Consider the following 19177-nt stretch of genomic DNA (forward strand, 5'->3'; position numbering starts at 1 on the left):
TTTTTGGGGGGGGCACATCATTCATAATGACATGAATATCCTACTCCGGAATTTTAGTCAAAACAAATATATTCGTAAGTGGAATAACGAGTATCACAAGTTGAGGCTGGAGACAATATTGTGTTGACAGCGCCCCCAGCGTCGTAAACTTATCGACAAACGTTTTAAAGTGCTCGGAACGAACGAAACACTTTTAATTTTTTTTCAAGTTCCCCTCAAATAAGTTATCATGCTAATTCATATTCATTAGTATACAAAGTTCGTTGGCAGATAGGTTGGCACTGGCGAGTTTGGGAGAGATTTTGTTCCACAATACAAGCCTGTATTTTGTATACCAAAACCTGGAAAAGGGCTTATTATGGCTCACTGTATCCTGATCCTCCTAGTATTGTACATTTTTGTATTATTTTCCCGTGTCGTTTTCCTCGGCTTCTGTTCAGTGGTGATCCTAATTCGTTTGCACGATGCACGAGGACTGTGTGCATTTTGCAAGTTTTACTAAATTAATAAAAACAGTAACTTTTTGTACAACACTATATTATTATTTATTGTAATATAAAAGTACTATGTCTTGTACCTTATGACTTATCTGGAAACACGTTTTGTAAAATCTTCTCGTACTGAAGGCATTTTAATAGTTACCATGCATTCTTAATTTGATAACTAAATTCAAACAACGCTGAAGCCCGTTCACGTGGCCGCTTTTATTTTGTTCAAGAGAATGAGTGCGACAGAATGTTTTAAGACGACCACAACGTGTAATGTATTGTTACTTCTGGCTTGTTTTTATTGAAATATTCAATAAATTCTGCACTAAGAGTTTGAGAAGTGTCTGTTCTTGCGTGTCAATTTTGACTTGTTGAGTAAATAGTTTTATGTCCATGTTGCTCTACCCTTAGGGGGGGGGGGGGGACACCAAAATCCAAAAATTGTCCTGCCAGGCAAATTCGAAGGGGGGGGGGGGGGGGGGGATGGGGGGATCGGGAGGGGGGACACACCACATTACACTTCGGGGTGCAGTTCGCGATACTGATGTACTTTATGTATACATGTACATGTATGGGTGCGCTTACGCGCCTATATCCTTGCATCAAAACGGATCGGAGCATTCTAAGTTTTTTTAAAGCATTTTAGGTGCTATTGAATACAAAGTAGTTTTGGTTGTTGGGAAATTCGTAAAACATCTCAAAATCTGCATTTTTTTGTTTCTAATCATAAGTAGGGGTGGGTGGGTCCAATAGCCCACCCCTCTCCCCCTGCTCAAAAAGTGTGTGGGAGGAGAGATATATACCCCCATCCCCCCCCCCCCTCCGCATTTACGCCCCTGGATCGATGGCAAGGGGATGAAATATAGTACATTAATCTTCTGTGTTTTTTTGGCCATCCTGTTACCCCTGGCCCTGCTTGATATACGCAAATAATTTAAATAAGATAATGTTTTATTGTGCAATGCTCCAATAACATAAAAAAATTCCTTCGAAAACAAATCTTTCAAAGTTTCCATTTACATTTTCGCTCAAGCTCCCAGGGGAACTTCGTTTGTAAAACTTACACAATTAATTGTCGCAGTTGTTTAGGAAAAAGACGCCCCCAGCGAGGGCAAAATGTCCAGCGTGTTTGAAAAAGTTTTCCTTGACAGACCAAAGAGGGCGCTATAACGGCTTTCCAGAGGCCCCTGTTGAAGTTACTATCATTACTTTTACCGACTTTTTGACTATCTAAGCTTGCGACAACGTTAAAAATCGCAACTTTTTATTGGTGGCATTCTGTAGGCACAGGCCCATGAAATGTTTGCGCATGTGGCTCGAGACCAGGGTAAGTTCCGCAGCGCCCTCATTTGTCATGAGCATTTTATTGGTCTAATATTTTGAACTGGGAATATGAAAAAGTTGGGGGACTAAAGTAATTTTTTTAGGACGCTTCGGCGAACTGGATACCGTGTAAGCACTTTACCCTTTAACTTCCTTAAAGCACCACCAATTAAGCACCGTAACCCAGAGTTGTAATGACTCGAGTCAATGACTCGACTCGAGTCCGACTCGAGTCACATTTTTTGGCGACTCGACTCGACTCGAGTCCCGACGGGTAAATGACTCGACTCGACTCGAGTCACTGCGAGCAAATGACTCGACTCGACTCGAGTCCCTCATCAGAATGACTCGACTCGACTCGAGGAAGGCTAATAAGACTCGAGTCCCAAAATAAAAGCAAAACTCACTTGCGAAAAATATTTGCAATGACTTATGCTGCGCCATTCGCGTTGCCAGTTTTTGTTCACGTCACGTTAATGTTCGCGAATAATGTACGTTTATATACAGCGGCAGTCTGTTTCCTTCCTCCATAATGAAACAACAAACATACACCGTGTCGCGGACTCCCACCTTGTGGTTCTATAGCATGTAATGCTAAACCCGGAACCAGACTTAAAATGCATTTCTCAATCCGTGGTTTCATCATTGGTTTCGGGCGATTTTGAAGTTCTTGGTGGAACGCTGGCTAAATTCATGTCCCGATTTCACACACAAAAATGGATACGGACGGGCCCACCTTTAAATAATCAGAAACAGTTTTGTATAATGCAATTAGGTTTTAACGTTGTCAGCGATCAGCGAACAACAAAATCTAGACCCGAAGCCAAACCAGTTATAAGACCGAAGTTTCACATCTTCTTATCTGTGACGTGAGCTAGCAATGGAAACTGTTGGTTGGGTACCATACAACATACTTTATGTCTTTGGATTTCCGTAATAGACTGGTGCCTTGTATTCTTTCTCTCTTGTGTTTGTGGTTTTTTATTGTAAGTAAGTGTTCAAATATTTGTGACTCGAATTGACTCGAGCTAAATACTTGACTCGACTCGACTCGACTCGACCACACTCTGTGACTCGACTCGACTCGACTCGACCTTGTTGACCTAATGACTCGACTTGACTCGAGTCACTTCTTTAAAATGACTCGACTCGACTCGAGTCACAAAAATCAGTGACTCGTTACAACTCTGCCGTAACCTGCACACGTCGCTTCTTAAAATTTCAGTTTTTCTCTTGATCTCCCTTGCACGAAGCAAAAGGTGTGGAAATTTGCCTTAAGAGGGCGCTATTTACCATACACGGTCCTTATCGCGCCGCGAGTTTGTTCACGTACTTGATACCGAGTTTACTTGAAACCTACATGTACACTACATGTTTTACATGCATAGGCCAATACAAGTCAAATGTTATGGCTTACTCTCATAGTTATCACTTCGTGCTCGCCCTTTCCATGTGATTTTGGAAATATGGAATTTTGGAAAAAAATATACCCGTTTGAAGTTGAGCTGAGATGTTAACTGGTCTTTCCAAGGAATTCAGAAGACCCGGGGGGGGGGGTACTTTTTAATTGTCGTTTTACAAATCGACCGCAAAGCATGTATATTTCTCAAGTAGGTTGCTCTAAAATATTAATAAATAGTTTTAAAAAGACCGAAATTTGAAAACGAGCTGTGGTTGGAGGCATACGAGTTATCGATCCCACGTATTTTAGAAAAAAATATTAATTGGTACGTAATCCGCCCTCCATGTTATAAACGCATAAACACAATATCCTGTTTTGCATTCATCAATGACAAAGCATTACAGAAGACCCAAATACAATCGCGCCCGAACCATCACACCGGATATTATTTTTTCTACCACTTAAACCCTGGACGGGTACTGCTGGTGGGGTACGGGGAGGGTGGATGGCCCCTCCCATTTCGCGCCATGATTATGATAAGCTTGTCCTATTAATCGACAAGTACGGGTAAAACGCCCGAACCGGAACAAAATGTACTCCAAAGTCTCTTAAAAAGCTAGTTCATATTCCGAATATGTTAATTTCGTCTTTATAATTAATTTATGGCCCTCGGATGGAAATAGACCTGAAATAATAATGTGCATATTTGATTATTTAAAAACCCGTAGCCCGTCCATTGATAACCCAGCGGCATCCTTCATCTTTGTACGCGATATTAGCATAATAAAGAGGTCATAATCATTTAAACAATATCACTCCGCCAGTCGCGCAAGCCATTATTTTAGACTTGTCTTTTGCACAAATGAGCGTGCATTAACTGCAGTGTCAATCTTCGAAATATTTAAATTATTCTTTTCATATTCCTAAAGCTTAAGAATACTTCTACGTGTTAAAAAAATAACCGCGCATACCAAGTAACTACTTTTTATTTATCAACATTTTGTCGAGGTCATTTAGAGTGAAGTGGTTCAAGATGGCGGCTGCTTAGGAATAAACGTATGCAAGAAAAGAAATTAACAACGCTTTGTTTCTGCGAACATTCCAGTTATGCCGGTTCAAAATGTACTGTGAACCAACCGCTGATGAGTAAATTATGATGTGGATGATTCCAAGTGTTGTATACAGAATAATTTGAGGTTAAATTGTGGTGTTTTTGTCACCGATTGTGCGGTTACGTTAATGTTCGTTCTGTGCTGAGGTCGACGTCGGCGGGTGGGTGCGTGTATACACAGCAGCAGACTGGGAGTTGTATACGACTCGACGTAAACGACGCTGCAGAAAGGTTCAACATCCTTGGCTAGTCGTTCGTTCGCTCGCATTATCTTTTTTCAAGCTCTTTTTACAAGGTCGCCTCGTTTCACATAATTGCTTCTCCTGGGTTTCATTTTGATCCACCTGAGCTGAGTCAGCCCCAACGCCCTAAAATTTTGATGCGCCGTTGGCTCAGTGTGATCGGCGAAAAAGGAGGCCAGTCCAACTTCGAAAATAGCCGGCATCAGAGTCCTTTAAAGCAAAATGCACCGTAAAATGAAGTGATTTCATCGGCCGTCCACTCTTAGACGGCAGATATGTCAGGTAAGATTCAAAACATGAAAAAGACATCATTTCTTTTTCTTTATTACAATGCTTGAACTTGCACAGTTGCAGTACCAGGCAAAGAGGACCATGTGGTCTATGCATGGCATTTCTAAACCATGTAAACGTGATAAAAATGTGAAACTGAAAGGCAGGTGCAGGTAGAAATACCTAGTAATGAACATATGTTATGTAAATTAAAATATAAAAAACGTCGAATTTATTTTGGCATTTAGGCCTAACAGAAATAGGCCAGCCTACCTTTCAAGCAGAGCAAAAAAAAACAAACTTGAAAACAAGTGCAGTGCTGTTCCTCATTTTGTTAATGAAATCAGTTTATGATTTTGAGATTTTTAAAATATTGTGATTTTGAATCGCACTTACTTTTTTAATAAAATTGTTCTATAAGGCCAAAAAAAAAAGTCTCTGGTTTCTGGTATGCGCGCGCGTCGCCGTAGCTATGCGCGTCGGCAAAATGAAAAAGTTTTTTTTTCAATGGAAGATGATGTCTCAAAACCGCCAAACTCACTGGTTTGACTGGAATTCTGCTGCTGCGCAATTTAAACGTGTTTTTAGATGGGGATATGATCGAGAATAAGCTTTATGTGGCCTCTCTGGACTCCCATATATTTGCACTAAGTTTAGTCGGGCACCATTTGCAGTCATCAGCCGACATTTGAAGCAAAAAAGTCGCTGCACCACTTTTTGGACAAGCTCCATACCAGAAACCGGAGACTTTTTTTTGGCCTAACAGCATGGATCAATTTTTTTATGTGTTGTTTTCACTTTTCACCCAATCACGTTGAATTTGTTCAACTATACTCAATTTCCTTTAATTAACCCTAACTCCCTAGGCATTTTTGCTAGGATGAACCTCAATCCTGTAAAATCCTCCAACTGCCTCCATGTAAAAATTGCATACAGCCTCGATCCTCCAAAATCCTCCACTATTTCTTGAGTGTGGTCCTTGGAGGGCTGACCACTGCCTCAGTCCTGATTCCCGCAACATCCTCGGGCAATCACTATCAATATGTTTAGGCAGAGCCAGTGACATCCTGGAGCAGTGCGGAGGATTTCAAGTATAATCTAGACCTAAATGTATGCACTGCTGAGCATAAACAACACAAGACCTTGACACAGTGCATCCTCCGAAATCAGCAACACACTTTTGTCATGTAGCCTCAATCCTGCAAAATCCTCCATTTTGCCAAGAGGATTTGGGAGGATTTGGGAAGATTAGGGTTGTGATGCTAATAGTCATTCTGTGCTTTGCAAGGTTATCTTGTAAAAATTAAACAAATTAATTGCGTTTCTGTGGTTCCAATTCTTCATTATTTAGTTTGCAAATGGCACAAAAATAAATCAAACTCTTGCATTCATCATTTGAAGCTGTTGTTGTAGTTGATACGTAAACATATACATTGATCCAAAAATTGTTAAACCATATAGAAAATTCTTTATAGAAAATGGAAAAGTCTTTTGTTATTAAAATGATTCCTCTATCCTCCGTCCATATTAGTTTTGGGGGTTTTTTTGCCACTCTAAAATTTGTGCAAATGATTTTAAAAAAAAAATTTAAAAAAATATGAAACAAAATATTGCACCCTAAGTTACATATAAATGTTGCGAGACCTCCGAAGTTGTATGAATAACAGTTTATGAGTGGGTACCTGGTTTGTGTAGCAGGAGACACGTGTCGTCAGTGCACGTGGGTCGTATTGCAAGCTGTAACTAAAACTATGAAGCCAAATGTTCCGAGTTTCTGGGAAACCTGTCATTGGAAACTGGAATTATTCTTGCCATGGTTAATATTATAAAACCAGTACTACATGTATGTACTGGAGTGTTAGACTTTCATGCAGGTATCGACCAATGCTCACTCGTGTTCCTGTGAATGTGCATTTAAAATACGAGTACATGTATATTTACTGCACTTGACATATTTCTAATCCTAGCCTCACCTAAAGCTATGAAATACTACTACTAGTAATCTGTAGTATGCTGTACTTCAGCAAATAAGTGGACACAGCACTCACAGTATTTTTTAGTATTTGGGTACTGCATACATAATTTTTGTAGTTCTTTGTAGTATGTGGTACTTTACCACAAAGTAAGCCATAGGGGTTAGGGTTAAAGAAATAGAAACATGTCAAACAAGTCTCATGTTTTTAGACTGCCCAGCACAGTAGCGATGGTGGAATATATAATATGTTTCATCGAATATGGTGGTTTCCTACCCAAAGGCGTTAAACTTTGCGTGCGGCAATCGATATGGGATGCTGGAATGTTTTGCAATAAGTATTTTATAACAGTAAAAGGGTTTTAACCTGCTGAAATCATGTGAACAATGTACCGCCGTCGACAACAAAGTTACCGTCGACAAAAAAGTGGCACCTGACAATAAAGCGCTGCAACTTTACGATAAAACAACATCACAGTCATGTGTGTATGTGCGTAGTTTTTTTGTTTTCGAATACTCATACTGGCAAAAATCTATTCGAATATTCCGTTGATGTTCAAATATTTGAGTATTCCGAATATTCAGGACAGTCCTACATGTACTTTAGTCCTACAGCCGGTCCCTGACAACCACAGTAAAGTTTACTACACCTAGTCGGGCTGGTCAAATCTGCTGCTAATTTTTTTCGTAATGTGCCGCTGTTTCATGTTTAGATCACATGTTTCTAAGCCCGGGGACTCTTTAAATTATGCCGTTTTTACTTTTCTTGGAGAGGTTGGGGGAGATTGCAAGGGGTCAGCTTGCACTCTTCCTTTATCATTTTTTTAACTTCAGACTTGCAAATGAAAGAAAAGTTCATGCACCTGAATAAAAATTTGGTTAATGTCATCTTTATTTTATGACGTTAACTCAGATTTGTATACATTGTACATGAAGGCATAACACAAGCACAGCACTAACCCAGGTGACATGACTCATCTAGGCATATAATAATAATCACGCCCATGTAGCATGTCTGGTGATGTTGTTAAGTTGCAATTTTATTTATTCATATCTTTCTACAAACATCTGACGTTCCTAGAGGACAACATGGCCTAAAGATTAAACTGTTAATTTGATGTGACTTACTGCATTAAAGGTCGTATGGAAATACTGCCAGGGGTCACTGTGCAGAGCTTTGCAGTAGTGCTATTGTGTCATTTTAAAACAGAAGCTGATGAATTGGTCAAGTTGATATATTTCCCACTTTTTTGAGTCTTTAAAAATTGTCACTACCGACATCAGAAGTAAAAATTGAAAATTAATAAGGACACCATTCATGAGAACTGCTGTAATTCTGACCAATTGATCACCTGTTTTGGTTTTTTTGATCTTCAAAGTGTTATTGAGAAAAACAAATGTCCGCCAACATCCTGAAAAAAAATATGACAGTTCAGTTATCTGTAGGATGTGTACAAATGGTTGATTGCTAAATTATTGATCGCAGATTCAATATATCAGATGTGTTCTCATTACATATGCCCTAAATGTTGTTTTATTTCCACTAGGGTCTACAATGTTATGTTTTCCTGTTTTCATGCATGTATACATGACTAGGTGTAATGCTAATACAGTGTACAATGTACAGTTGACTCTCGTTTATAATACAAACTCTGTTAATACAAAATTCTGGTTATAACAAACATAAAGCCTTGGTCCCGACTGTGCATTGATGTGCAAAATGAATGGGACTGATGTTCCTCTTAATACGCAATTCTGAAATAACAAACAATTTGGCTAGGTCCGAACGAGTTTGTTATAACGAGAGTCGACTGTACATGCATTGAGCATGTGCTGGATAGTCTTCTGATGTGAAGACCCCTAATCTGGGTGTGAGATGTCATTAGCACTACAAATCCCCCCCCCCCTCCCCCCCCCCCAAAAAAAAAGAAACGAAGAAGATAAATCAAAAGTGCATTCAGGTATGAAATTAGTGCAGCTCACTCATTTCACTGCTTGACGACTATTTGAGGATGTTTTAGTCAGAAGACCGGATCAAGTTTCTGTACATTTGCCCCATGTGGGTTTTAAATAAAGCAATTGACACAGTTCTATGTACATCTTCTCTGACAGGCCGAAAGAAGAAATTTTCCCGATTTAAAGGCGATCCTGAGGTAGGTGCAAGCACATGCCCTATACGAATTCAAATTTACTTTTATATAATATCTTACATCAGGTATCTTTACTTAAAAACAAATCACTTCAAAGTCCTTTTGCATAAAGTGGTGACCCAAAGCCCCAACCATGATGATCCAACAATTGGTATCTAACAGCATGGAAAGAACCTCTGGATTTTGTCCCAACAACATAGCAAAAGATTAGTGTTGCATTTGATTATTTTGTGACAGGCTTCACATTTATTGATCCTATCATCCAGGAGAGTGTCTAGAGAAAATTAAAAATGGCAAGGTTATGGTGAAGCAGTTTAGGCATTTTCCATGTATTCAACCTTTATATTGTTTGGTACACTGTATCTACAGTATACACTAGATGAAGGCACAATGCGTCGAGGCCGAGGCAGACCCCGTAAAGATGGATTATCGCCGGTTCCACGCAGAAGAAGGTACTTAGATTGTCAGTTCTATTGTGTCTTGAACAATGCAAAATGAGACCAAAATGCACAAGATTAAAAAGAAAAAATTCAACCAGCTTTGTGTATGAAATATGACTGAGTCAAGAAGCAAGAATCTCAGTTGCAAATAAGTAGAAATGGTGAAGCATTCATTTCAGGACCAACTAGTTACCCAACATATAACTATTTTTCCCACAAATTTTACAGTAAGGCAGATCTGTAAGGGGGAACCGCAAATGTCACAATGAAACAACAAATGTAAACATCATGAATTTCTCCTTGTCTTCTTGTTGGTGTCTTGAACTTTGTCTTGCATATTACAGATGCACAAATGATAAATTATATTTTTCAAAATTTCCCGTTCCATCCCAGACATCTGTGTGACGATGACGATGACAGTAGCAGTGTCACGTCCTCCCCGGCCCCCGACGCCATCCCAGTCTTGCACCTAAAGACCACGACAACCACAGACGGTGGCGGCACCGGCCTGGGAGAATTTGACAGCCAGGCCGGCCCCTGTGGCTCGGTGGATGGGACATCATCCGAGCTGCGATTGGAGCCGGACATGGAGTCAAGCTACGAGAGAATGATGACAGACTCGGAGCTGGGACCCAACCAGCTAGAGAATGAACCTCATGCTCAAGCTGGGTGAGCTTAAAAAGAAACTCAGTAATTCTGCCTCAGTACATTTCAATGTCAAGGTCGTATGAAAATTAAATAAATTAATAAAAATAAAGACATTCCTGTGTCAGTCAAGTTTGATTGGAAATGTACAATGTTAGGCCAACAAAAAAAAAATCGGTCTCTGGTCAGCGCGCGCGTCGATTTTAATCATGCGCGTTGATCTTTTTTTTTTTCCAAAATGTTTCCCGGTAGCTCCAACAGCGCCCTCTATTTCTGCACCTCCTCAATTTGTTTTACCAAAGAGCACCAAGGAATGGGAAATTGCACCAAGGCAAATGATCGAAAGCACCAAGGCAAATTATGGAGGACACCAATGTACATGAGGACACCAAAAAAGCAAAATAGTACCCCACCTTGTCTGTACAATTCAAGCTTGAAGAAAAGAAAAAAAAAAGCAAAAAAAAAAAAAAGCCGCGTGGCCGTGTCAATTCCGGAACTTTGGTCTGACCAGAGACCGAATATTTTTTTTTGTTGGCCTTAGTTTGAGGATGTGAATTTTTTTTTTTAATTTTCAAATAACATATTTGTGCAGTTTATATATGTATGTAATCTTGTCCAGGTTGGTAATCTACACTTGCTTGTGATTGTGAATTGGTTCCACTTTTGCTAAAGTAAAACCCCAACATCTTCAAAATCAGGAGTATCCTAACTTTTGCAATCTGCAATTTTTTTTCTTCAAAACAGTCAAGGCATGTTGTGCTCCCTCTGTTGTTGCGGCGAGAAAAGCCTTCTCGGTCAGGGTGACCTCCTGCGGTTTGACCCGACCCCCGGTTTCAACCCTTTCAGGAAAGTGATGCCACGACAGCGAAGAATGGCCGAGGACGATGCCCCCTATAACCCCAACGACAGGAGCCCTAAACATCTGACGTGGCGCAGGGCACGTGGACCTTCTAAAGGACAAAAGTAAGAGCTGAAATAGCACAATATTTCTCATTTCTCATGTAAAAAGACATGTAGAACATTTTCAATTACCCGGAAATGCACTTACTGATTTAACGAGAAGTGATTTAGCTCAAAGTGTAGATAAGACTGGTATCAAATACCCTGTGAAATAATTCCGAAAGAAATGGTACCATTCCTAAGTAAATATTCACTGAATGTGGTTTTTAGAAAGTGTGTCCGGGGCCACAGTTTTTATGTAATAAATAGTGTAATTCCTCTCCCCCCCCCCCAAAAAAAACACCCTCCCCCCCAAAAAAAAAAGAATGAAAAAATTACATGACTGAGCTGAAAATTTCCTGAAATATCTAGAGTATGAATCTTTTGTGAAGGTAATTCTTTTTTCAATTATAAATATGTTGTATTGCCTTATATCACTTATGAGTTGACATAGATACTGTCAGACTAATTATCCTCATCACACTTCTAGTTCATTCCCCTGAATGAAATTAATACCCTGCCAATAAATCTCCATAACAAAATTTCCTACCAATTTTGAAAACATTTCTCTGAAATACATCGTCCCCAATCTTGGTCAGAAAAAAAAAAATCACCGTTCCATGAAGGAAATAATTAATCAGGAAATGAAACGTTTCTCTGAAATAAGTCGTCAGCAAATTTGTGATTTACTGAAACAATTTTTGTTTTATTGGACATTCAGAGAGAAGAGTAAATCGCCTCGGCGGATTCCCCCAGACAACCTAGAGTCAGGCAGCCCTGGCGTGGATGAACTGGGCATGGTCGGCCACCCAGATGAACCAGATATGCATTCTATCTTTGAACAATCAGGTAAAACTTTTGCTTTAACTCTACCCATGTGATACATGCTACTATGCATAAGATGGAATTTTTTTGCGTCAGGGTTTATACGTCGGTGAGGACAAAACCTAATATTGATTTACATACAGCTAGGCATGTAACTTTCCCTTCAATCAGCTGATTCCCCCTTTCTTGTGTACTATTAAAAATTGAAAATATTTTGCAGGGAGTCTTGAAAACCAAATCCTAGGATCCTAGGAACTTTAGGATTTTTTTTCTGGGACGGATTACAATTAGCAGTGTTTGTTTTTAACGTCCCAGGTCATACCACAGCACACCATTGTTGCGCTGCCTGGTCGGACGGTGTGTGCCAGAATGAGAACTTCCAGCTACTCAACGTTGACAAGGCAGTCTTCTCTGGAGCCAACCAGGTTAGTCCACTTTTTAATTCCTCAACAGTTCTGTCCCAATGTTGAAGATTACTCTGTTTCTACTCATGGTTTTGCAAGTATAATTTTTGCTCCCGTTTCTACATTTGGCCTAAAACTCAAGTAATTGCGAAGATTTTAAATACAGACTGGATGCTGATATTCAACTTGAATTTTACAAACGGAGAGCCTTTGATAGGATTTTTAGTCTGTGTGTAAAACACAGAATGGATTTTCCAAGTAGAAGGTTTAGTCGTGACACTATGTGACACTTAATCCCTGTTGTGAGTAAAAGTGAACAGAACTTTCTGATCGTCGTGAGGACACTGAGCTTGCTGTTTGAAGCATCGGTTTACGTACATGTTTTTCAAAACCCCATTTAACTTGCTAAAGGCTTCACCTCAAACCTTTCCCTTCAAATCTTAAAATGTAATTTATTTGTTACTTTTTGTTTACAGCGGTGTTCTTACTGTCGGCGCTTTGGTGCCACCATCTTCTGCATGGAGGTGGGCTGCAAGCGAGTCTACCATTACCCCTGCGCTGCAAGCTCCGGCTCTTTCCAGGTACGTAAAAACCGTTCCCGACAGCAGACTGACCTTATGTTGGCACGGGGAAGCTAAAATCATCTTTACCTTTAACACATTTTTGAGAGTGGTTTTGTGCAGTGTTTTTTTTCCCTAAGTTCAGGCCTCTGGTGACAGTGGTTTGATTCCTGCCAGGGCCAGTATGGAAAACAAAAATTGTCCTTACAAGTTCGTTGTTACTGAAATTTATAAAACTTACAATATTTTTTTTTTCTCCAGGGCATCAAATCACTTGCCCTGCTGTGCCCTGATCATCTGGACCTCTGTGAAGAGAAAGGTAGGTCGGACAAAAAATCACAACTTTAACATTTTCTTTGCTTAGCCGTTGCCATTGCTGGCCAAATAATGGACTTGATCCTCATCTGCACTTCAGCATGCATAGATATGAAGGCATGCACTATGCATTCAATGTGTGGAGATTAGTCAATCTGGTGTTGTTTATGTTTGTGATTTCTCTTCTCCAGTGTTATTTACTTTGTTTGTTTGTGATTTCTCTTCTCCGGTGTTTATTTTATTTGTTTGTGATTTCTCTTCTCCAGTGTTGTTTATTTGGTTTGTTTGTGATTTTTCTCTTCTCCAGTGTTGTTTACTTAGTTTGAGATTTCTTTTTTCCAGTGTTGTTTATTTTGTTTGTGATTTCTCTTTTCCAGTGTTTATTCTATTTGTTTGTGATTTCTCTTCTCCAGTGGAGGAGGAGGAGCTAGAGTGTGTCATCTGTGAGGCGCCAGGCAGTCTCCAGGACCAGCTCTTCTGCACCAGCTGTGGCCAGCACTACCACAGCACCTGCCTGGATCCCCCGGTAGTCGTCACCCCTGGTGTCCGTGCTGGCTGGCAATGTCCCAACTGTAAGATCTGCCAGACCTGCAGGTAGGTTGACTTACTAAAGACCCCTCCACTCCCACCCTCATCATAGATACAGAAGTAGGGTTAGTTTGTCAAAGGTGGTTTGAATAGAGTAGAACTTCCCTATAATGATGACAATAGTATCCACAGAAGATTGTTCAGTACAGCAGTCGCAAATGTGGCCGCTAATGCTGGGTATAATTGTACATAAAAATTGGAGTCTCAGTTTTGCAGCATTTGTTACAGCTGAATTTTTCAGTATAGCGTTGTCCATATCAGAGCATTCTACTGTAGTTCTTTTTTAATCTTTTGGGGTTTTTTTTCAGTTATAACCGCCACATGATTTTTTAGACCCATCACAGCTGTGACTGTGTAACCAGATGGCTGTCAGATGTCTGACAGGTGTGAACTCATGCGTGACATTTGGGCTTGGAGCTTGCATTTGCACATTCGGCAATCACAGATGTTGTTGCCCAGGTGCATGTGGTTTTGGCTGGCTTATGGCCAAATCCGTAATGATCCATTGTTGGGCACGACCTCACGTTTTTGGGGCATTATTTATGCCTTAGGAATGGCTTCCTAAAATTTTGTTTTGATTCGTTTTGTGACCTACAGACAACCAGGGGATGACAACAAGATGTTAGTGTGTGATACATGTGACAAGGGATACCATACGTTCTGCCTGCGCCCTGCTATGACCACGATACCCAAACACGGCTGGAAATGCAAGGTAAACTGCATTATCAAGACAACGTGCCCAACAAAAATTGCTTAATGCAAAAAGACCGTGAATTTGATTGGAAGTCAATTTTATTTCAATTAGGTACCAGTCAAAGTGAAATTAATCACATTTTTAAAATGTAATCCATCCAGGAATGAAAGAAGACAATAAAGGAACTATAAACATTTGATGCCTTTGTGGAAATCCCAATGGAGTTAATTTAATTATTTCAAGGCTAAGTTAAAAGTAATGACATTTCAGATGTTTCTGTGGAATTTCTTGATATGTTTCTCTTCAGATAATTAACAGTTTTTCACCATTGTCCTTTCTTTTCAACACAATGATGTGAATGTTACAAGTTTTCTTGTTGTCTTTGTAATACTCAGAACTGCCGTGTTTGTGGTGACTGCGGGGCTCGTACCCCTGGCAGCGGGCCCAGCTCTCGCTGGCATCACAACTACACCGTGTGTGACTCGTGTTACCAGCAGCGTAACAAGGGCTACTTCTGCCCGATATGCGGCAAGGCGTACCGGCACCACACAACCCACAAGGTCATGGTGCAGTGTGACCTCTGCAAAAGGTTTGTAGTGATTGAATCCATCCCATTTAAGTGGCTTGCACACAAATTTTATTTTTGTCACCGATTGCTGTCAGCTAGACCATCACTGGAGAGACTGTTCACAGTCAAGGATTGTAGAAGCCTGGAGCCCAGACTTTCCTGAGGCCAAGCCTGATTTTGTCACCCTTGATAACAGTGTTTAATCTTTGGATTAGTAATCTGGAACTCACAAAAGGATTGAGATACAATAATTGGAATTGTAACTATATTGACTGAGTATTGTTACGCCTTCAGATCAAATATGAAAAAGCAACATTCATGGTCTGTTTTTCTTCTTTAATATTGGTTTTTATTTTAAAAATGTGAAGCTCATCAGACTCGGGTTGCTTTTGATGTGCAAAAACTACTGGGTAATATTTTACCCATGTCGTTTGATTATTCGTTGATAGATACATCCATGCTGACTGTGACAACAGTGATGTGGTGACGAACTACCAGCAGATGAGGGCAGCTGGACAACGCTGCACTTATGAGTGCCGAGACTGTAGGCACAGACAGGTGGGCACCCCCCCCCCCACCCACCCCCATTCATAATTCATTCTGTTGACATGTAGGTTTCATCATGAAACTTCATTGTAAAAAAATGTGTTTCTTTTACTTACATACACTATTACGCTATACGCTATTTTTGTTTACTGTCACTAACAGACGAACCTTGAGATCGGGACAAGGTTTTCTGAGACAAGATCGAGCTCCACAACGTTGTACAGCGACTCAAGTTGCACGGAGACCGGAGAGAGGGAAGGTAAGATTGGACCTGATTGGACAAACTTATGAAAAAATGTTGCAACCTGACGTCACTTCCGCAATTGTGTACAAAGTCTACGGAGAGTCGAGACAATTTTTAAAGTATTTCCTAACAAAATTGGAAATGTTTCTCAGCCCCAGATTCATGCCTTATCATCATTTTTGCAATGAATGACCTTCATTGGGATGATATATGAAGTAAAAAGTGGCGTCAGGTTGCAACATTTTTTCCCAAACTTCCATCAAGAGCACACAATGCAAATTCCAGAAACTTTTGCAATGCTGGGGCTACAATTGGATGTTAATTGCATTTTCGTTCCGTAACTTGTACTGTTCTTGTTCCAGTAGGTTACGCAACCAGGAAGAGCCCCGCTACCTCCCGGTCCTCACCTCGGCACATCGGTCTGACCGAAGACTCCCTGGCCCATTCCCATGAGTCGGTAGCCAGCATGTCCACTTACAATGAGGACAGTCTGAGTAGTATGGATACCGACTACACCGGAGGAGACGAGCCAAGGAAACTCACAGATGTAAGCTGTCAAAAGTCTTAGACAATCGGTAGCTGAGTCTCCTTACAAGCTAATGAGAGATGCTAATTTTCAATGTTTTCCCAAGTAGAGAACACAACTATAACCTTGTTATCTATTTACATTACAGAAAAGCTGCCATTGGTGGCTCAAGAAATGATTGATTCATGTATGAGATTTTTCTGACTTTTGTCTGAATTCAGACTTTTTGAATTTGAGAGAAAGACGTTATCAGTGTAGAAAGAAATGCATCTTTCTGTCCTTTCATCCTATTTTCACATTTTTCACAAGTCAACAACCGTCCAATGGATATTAATTTGTACTCAGCAATTTTAACCATTACTGGACATAATCAATTGAGGTCAAATTTTTTATTTTTTTGTGACTTTATGTTGCTCGGAACGTGCAGTTGTGAATGTGAAACTCTTTGCATAACAGTATAGCAAATATTTGCATTGTAATGCAGTACACAATAGAAGTAAAACGAAAACACCAAACCTTACAACCGCAGACATCTCCTAACTTCTTCTCTCTTTTTTTTGTCACAGCGGCCTACATCCTCGTCCTCAAGCCACGCCCACTGGCCCCACGCAGGGGGCGGCAAACCACTGGATAAACTCAGCCAGTTGGGACCGTTTGGAAGGAAGAAGTTTGGTGTGGGAAGACCAAGGGTAAGATTGGCGTGTCGTCTCATGGACTGATAAATTCAAAGTTTCTGTGATTGAACACTTAGATCCTGGCATAAGACTGCGTGTTGCTCTTCTCCTTGGCGAATTGCTCACCTTGATAAATTTCTCACAGAAACCCATATCAGAGTGTTGATTTTTAGCCCTGCTTGTTTCTTCTTTTGTTTCTAGGGAAGAGGTGGTTTTGTTGGCAGAAAGAGAGGTCGACACCACCATGCAGGAGCCAAGCGAGGCCCCAAACCCAAGAACAAACTCAGCGCACTCCTACCTTCAGCCTCACAGGTAAAGCCTGCATGTATTGAAACAGTGAAATGGAGGGTGAAAAGAAGAATTGTGAAGGTAAAGTCTAAAGAATCTGAGTTGCAAGTTCATTTACTGGTCAACTCGCAAGTCAATTATTAGGCAACTCACAAGTCAAGTCAGAAGACATTTACAAATCAAATCACTACTCACAATTGAGACTACATATAGGAGATAAATAAAGATAAAGGAATTCCGTAGTAACAGTTCAATTGTATACTTTATCACTCGACCTAAGACTTGACACGTGATATGACTAGTGATTGACTTGATTATTACTATTTTATAATTAGTTGCTGGCGATCAAATTATTTGATTTCTAGTTGATCAAAGAAAGTCAATGTTTTAATACATGTGTATGTGGGTTTTTTTATCACTCTCAGAGCAATCTGTCCTTCACGGTGGATAACAGTGTCGAGAAGAAGCACACTAAAGATGACGAGGAAGATACCACCATGCACACCACCGTGGTCCTCTTCTCAGCCAGCGATAAGTTCACCAGTACACAGGTACGGTTATAATGTTAACCCCTGTTATGCCCTGTTTGCATGGATATATCTTCAAATCCTTCAGGAAATCTATGGAAACAGTTGAGCAAACACGGTGGCAAGGCAGCTATTTATATCTTCCCTGTTGTCTTCATCCTGTAACCCTGAGCAGCTTCAACTTTTTTGGAGTGTTACCTCCATTACCAAAAGAAATCACAAACCTGATTTTTTTTGGTCAAATGAACGGAGAGTGGAATGCTATTTTCTTTCATCATGTGATACCAAACAAAGCTTTACGCTTCCTTGGAGTATTCAGTCCTGGTTTCTATCCTACCCCAACCCTTAACCACTTCGCGCCGGGAATATTTTTGCCGAATATTTCAATTTTCGCAAAAGGCAAAATATTTCTGCCAACTTCTGATATGCAGCCACACGCCACAAATACTGATTCGCAAGAATCATTTCAGCAGTATTTGTACGATATTTTTTGCCGAAACCTCATACGTTTTAATACTCTGAAGTGTGCACTGGAGCGTAAATTGTAGAATAGGCCGTGCACAGCGGCCAATTCAAGATCAACACACGGTCTGCCTCCACAGACTTCACAGACTTTGTGTGTGTGTACAAAAGGCACGAGGGATTAGCATGTTTAGACGTCACCCGGAGGCGAGGCGAGGCAATATTGACGTCTTAACCCGTCAGCCGTGCCTGCGTATAAAAACAGGGTGTTATCACATCCTCCGACGCGAACTGGATAAACTTTGTACCCAAGCACCAAAGTTATGTTAGTAACCAATTTTATGATGCCACTGTTTTGATTAGTTGTCACATTGTTGATTTGTTTTTCATTTCAGGATATGTGTGTCAGCTGTGGCAGCTTTGGTCTGGGTCCCGAGGGCAGACTCCTAACCTGCTCACAATGTGGCCAGTGCTATCATCCATACTGCGTCAATATCAAGGTAGGTTCAATATCAGGAGTGATGAGCCAGCGTTTGAATCTACCCACTTCCAACTGGTTGAAACCAGTTACAGGATATTCAGAACACAATGGGATAGGCATACATTTTTCCAAGTGGTTGAAACCAGTAACAGGATATTCAGAACACAATGGGATAGGCATACATTTTTTCTGATTTTCAGCCACCGTGTTTAAGTAGTAATTGTGCGTACAAAATTGGGAGCCAAAGCAGACGTGGATTAAAGCGGTTATAGCGATCGTCGCTGTACATGTGCTATAATATTTCAGCGGTAATCATAAAGGTAATTCTCTGATAAGCAACTGACAAATCTTCAACTCACTTCATTTTTGAGTTTTTGTTGAGCAATTCTTACATCCTCCTAATGTGCTCAACATGGAGAATATTCGCATGTTTGGCTGACTTAAAAATATTACAGTCAAAGACGGAAGATGAAAGGAATGTTTGACCAAGTAC

General features: G+C 40.3%; 1 protein-coding gene across 6 annotated transcripts in view; it reads left to right on the top strand.

The window, feature by feature from the left end:
• The first annotated feature begins 4229 nt into the window (after positions 1-4229).
• LOC119744802 (histone-lysine N-methyltransferase 2C-like) overlaps positions 4230-19177 on the top strand; it is a 48453-nt gene continuing 33505 nt past the window's right edge. For 3 of the 6 annotated variants that reach the window (XM_038220940.1, XM_038220942.1, XM_038220945.1), the window contains exons 1-19: positions 4230-4848; positions 8921-8961; positions 9328-9410; positions 9792-10067; positions 10788-11006; positions 11704-11831; positions 12123-12232; positions 12688-12792; positions 13033-13090; positions 13500-13680; positions 14272-14386; positions 14764-14957; positions 15386-15494; positions 15645-15741; positions 16089-16273; positions 16819-16941; positions 17128-17295; positions 17640-17765; positions 18599-18703. In XM_038220940.1, the coding sequence (XP_038076868.1) occupies positions 4842-4848; positions 8921-8961; positions 9328-9410; positions 9792-10067; positions 10788-11006; positions 11704-11831; positions 12123-12232; positions 12688-12792; positions 13033-13090; positions 13500-13680; positions 14272-14386; positions 14764-14957; positions 15386-15494; positions 15645-15741; positions 16089-16273; positions 16819-16941; positions 17128-17295; positions 17640-17765; positions 18599-18703 (2430 nt within the window). In that variant the 5' untranslated portion in view covers positions 4230-4841. The remainder of the gene's footprint in view (positions 4849-8920; positions 8962-9327; positions 9411-9791; positions 10068-10787; positions 11007-11703; positions 11832-12122; positions 12233-12687; positions 12793-13032; positions 13091-13499; positions 13681-14271; positions 14387-14763; positions 14958-15385; positions 15495-15644; positions 15742-16088; positions 16274-16818; positions 16942-17127; positions 17296-17639; positions 17766-18598; positions 18704-19177) is intronic. The other 3 variants (XM_038220943.1, XM_038220944.1, XM_038220941.1) reach the window with 2 other exon arrangements.

Source organism: Patiria miniata, unplaced genomic scaffold (assembly GCF_015706575.1).
Source record: "Patiria miniata isolate m_02_andy unplaced genomic scaffold, ASM1570657v1 HiC_scaffold_7, whole genome shotgun sequence".
NCBI lineage: Eukaryota > Metazoa > Echinodermata > Asteroidea > Valvatida > Asterinidae > Patiria > Patiria miniata.